Raw genomic sequence first — 4,010 nt, 5'->3', positions numbered from 1 at the left:
CGGGGCGTGGACATCTCCCCTCTGGGTGCTCGCAGGTGTCGCAGGCAGCGGCCGAGCTCCTGGCCTTCTGCGAGACTCACGCCAAAGATGACCCGCTGGTGACGCCGGTACCCGCCGCAGAGAACCCCTTCCGAGACAAGCGCCTCTTCTGCGTCCTGCTCTGAGCCCTCCCGACAGTTTGACCCCCCACCCCCTCAAAATATGAATCCAATAAACGTGGTGACCTCGGGGGTGCCTGTGCTCTCAGGGAAACTGAGGCACATGCAGAACTTGGGGCCACCATGGAGGAGCCCGTGTCCTTTCTCATTCCTTCTTCGTGTGTGTGGAGTGTGGGTGTGTGGGGCGAGGTTATGTGGACGTGGGGCGGGGGGATATCAAAGGACATCCTGCGTCCTGGCTCTGGCCTCCACGGAGTATTCCCGCGATCCTGAATTGACTTAATCGTCCCAACAGCCCCAGAAAGCAATTGGCTACTTGTACGAGGAAACTGAGCCAAAGGAGGTCCCTTACTCAGAGTCACAAGCTAAGAGAGAATGGGGTGAAGACTGGCCGCTCCAGCTCCCTGAACCTCTCAGCTGGCGGCTCTTCTCACCTCTCTCCTGGGTTGGAGGTCCTTAGAATACCCAGTCCCCACCTTTCTCGTCCCCTGAATGGTTCCAGCCCCTTTTTACATATGGGCCTACTCCCTACCACAGCCCCGCCCCCACAAGCCCTGAACTTGTCCCTGTTCCTTTATTCATTCTTCCAAACACTGTTGGTCCTGTAATGGGTTGAAACAGGGGTTATGGACACGACCAAGACAGCCCTGGCCCTGGGTTCCTGGGGTTCAGAATCCAGTGGGAGTGACAGACCTGTCCTCGGATAGTGATGATTCAGAGTGGGCAGGGCTGGGATGGGGGAATTCAGAGGGAAGGCCTGACTCATCTTGAAGGTCAGGGAGGGCTTCCTGGAGGAGGGGACATCTGAGCTGGTACATGGTGGGAATTAAACATGGGGACCTAGAGAAGAGAGAAGTGGGGCTACAGGAGACAAATCAGTATGTACATTCTTTTCTATTTCCTTTTTTCTGGGGACACGGATTACGGTGACAGCCCTGATTCCTCTTCTGTGTTTCCCACTTCATACACTGGTGATCTCCAGGACCTGTATTTGTTGTTTAGCTGCTAAGTTGTGTCTGACTTTTGGGGGCCCCATGGACTGTAGCCCACCAGGCTCCTCTGTCCGTGTGATATTCCACGCAAGAATACTGGAGTGGGTAGCCATTTCCTTCTCCAGGGGATCTTCCCCACCGAGGGACTGAACCCATGTCTCCTTCATTGCAGACAAATTCTTTACCACTGAGCCACCAGGGAAGCCCTTTTAGGACCTATGTAGCCGGCAGTTAAATGAGAGTTCTTCACATAAAAGCCCACCTTGATGGCTTCTTCCATTTGGAAGGTCTGGGTGACCTCAGAACTGCACAACCTCCAGGGTGACCAGAGGCTATGAGATGGGGCCCTAGCTTTCCAGTTTGCCAAAGTCCCCAGCACACCCTATTGTCTCCCAGTGAGGGATACGGGGGGTCAGACACTATTTATCACAGAGCCTATGCCAGGAGCTTCTTACAGAGAAACGAAGAGAAAGGCTAAATGCCTTGAACCCATGATTCTGTTGAAAATAAACCCAGACTGAGTGAGCTATGGGCTTTGTTGATTACTTAACCTGGTCGGTCTGAGGTCCACTGAGTTTGCGACCCCTCCCCTCTCCTCGAGCCCTCTTGTCTTGAGTCTGCACCCCTGGATCTGGTGGAGATGAGTCCCTAGGCCTCCCCTTCCCAGAGGGGCCGTGCCTGTGTCTGGCAAGTGCTCCATTATTCACATTGAATTAGGGTCCCCTGGGCCCCAAATCTGAGCTTCCTGTTGAATTGAGGCAAGAGACGCTGTAATTACATCTCCCTCCTGCCTCCCACCTCTCAGCCTGGCTCCGGCCCTGGTTGCATCATGTCTGTGGGAGCCCCGGGGGAGACAGCGGGGGACAGAGAGAGCCAAGGATGAGCTGAAGGGAGGAGGAATGATGCTGAGGGGAAGTTGCCAGAAGAATTCTGGAATTTCACAGACTCAGCATCCTTGCATCTTAGAACCTGAAATGCAAAGGAATCTCAGAAACTCAGAGGGCTGGAATTCTGGAGTCTTTGAACCCTGTGGGGCCAGGATGATGGGGTCCTGTCCCCTAATAGGGCTAGGATTCCAGAACTCCGCACTTCAGAAGTGTACGGACTTCTTGAGCCTGGCCTGTTAGACCCTTTGAACCCTGGAGTTGATCTTGGGGAATGGGAAGCTGGGGAGAAGCAAGTGGGGTTGGCTGACCTAGTGGTGGGCAGGGAGCTGGAGGAATGCGTGCCTGCCTGGAGGAGCGGGGCTGGGTGAGCCTGCACCCAGACTGAGGCTGGGAAGGCAGAAGCCGGAGTGAGTCCTGGGTGACCAGCCTCCAAACCGGATAATCTCATTAGCTGGGTATGATTTCCAGTTCCCTTTTCCTGCCACCCCCAGCTGTGAGGTCAGCTCTGGGGTCAGGCTCAGGCCAGTCAGAGCCAGGCCAAGAGGCAGAGGTGAATACCTGGGGAAGTGCTGGCATTCAGCAGTTCCCTCCCACTTCACTCCAAACCCCAGGGCTGCGGGCTGCCCCACCCAGCTGTCCTCCTTCCACATCCGACCCGCATGCTTGGCACTGAGGGGCCGGAGAGTAGGAGTGGACTTAGCAGGGCCAGAAGGAGCTATAATCATGGCCATCACTTATCAGGAGTCCGGTTTCACAAACCCATCTCACTCCATTCTAATGGCAGCTCCCACAAGGACTCTGCTTAACCCCATTTTACAGACATGGAAGACCGGCACGGAGAGATAACCTGGTCAGTTGGGGCTTGAGGTTGGAGTGGGAGGAGCAAATGGATGACCTCCGGAGGGGCCGGAGGGGTTCAAAGGGGGCCTTGAGGGACAGAAGTGAGGGGATCCCAGGGGAGGCACCCAGCCCAGGCAAAGGCAGGGCAGGGGCAGAGTAGGGATACCAGGGGCCGGTGAAGGAAGCGGCGGCTAGTAGGTCGGCAAGGGCCCATTGTGGGCTGGAAAACGGGGTGGTGGGCAGAGAATATTGGCCTCTAGCTGAAGGGGCTGGGGCCTGCTAAGGAGGGATGGGTCAGGATGGACACACGGCAGCTCCTCACGGCAGTGAGTGGGCACAGATGACAAGCGGGCCTGGCAGGCATGAGCAGCTGGTGGCATGTGTGCGTGTGTGTGTGTGTGTGTGTGTGTGTGTGTGTGTACAAGGTGGGGCCAGCTTCCTCCCAGGGCAGAGCCTGGAGGACGGAAACCGGGGAGCCAGGAGAGGGTCAGGCCCAGGGCAAGCTGGCATCTTAGGTCAACAGCACGACCAGATGCAGGCCTGGGCGGGCAGCTGTAGGCACAGGCCGGCAGGAGTGGGACAGCTTGTCCCGGTCCCATTTCCTGGCCTGCTTGGTGCTTGTCCCCATGAGGACACTCGCCCAGATGGAATGACTCAGCTGAGGGCCTGCCCAGGCTCCAGCTATGGCCTTCCACTCCCACCGCTTGTCGCATGCCACTTGGGACCACGCCCCCATCGGATGGTACCACCTCTGAGTCCCTCAGCCCTCTACTCACGGTGGTTTGTTGAGTGAATAACAACCCCACCAGTAACTGTCTGAGAGCTTCCTAAAAGCAAGCAGAGTGAATTTCGTCTCTAATCTAGGTCCGTATAGTCAAAGCTATGGTTATTCCGGTAGTCATGTAAGGATGTGAGAGTTGGACTATAAAGAAAGCTGAGCACCAAAGAATTGATGCTTTTGAACTGGGAGTTGGAGAAGACTCTTGAGAGTGCCTTGGACTGCAAGGGGATCAAACCAGTCCATCCTAAAGGAAATCATCCCTGAATATTCATTGGAAGGACTGATGCTGAAGCTGAAGCTCCAATACTTTGGCCACCTGATGCGAAGAACTGACTCATTTGAAAAGACCCTA

The 4,010-nt window shown here is 55.8% G+C and overlaps 1 protein-coding gene across 1 annotated transcript in view; it reads left to right on the top strand.

Moving 5' to 3' along the window:
• GNG8 (guanine nucleotide binding protein (G protein), gamma 8) overlaps positions 1–164 on the top strand; it is a 566-nt gene extending 402 nt beyond the window's left edge. Inside the window, exon 2 of the mRNA XM_010852639.1 lies at positions 36–164. Within this exon, the coding sequence (XP_010850941.1) occupies positions 36–164 (129 nt within the window). The remainder of the gene's footprint in view (positions 1–35) is intronic.
• Positions 165–4,010: the final 3,846 nt, after the last annotated feature.

The sequence above is a fragment of the Bison bison genome, unplaced genomic scaffold (genome assembly GCF_000754665.1).
Source record: "Bison bison bison isolate TAMUID 2011002044 unplaced genomic scaffold, Bison_UMD1.0 scf7180017864313, whole genome shotgun sequence".
NCBI classification, from domain to species: Eukaryota; Metazoa; Chordata; class Mammalia; order Artiodactyla; family Bovidae; genus Bison; species Bison bison.
This window is presented reverse-complemented; position numbering and strand designations above follow the sequence as displayed.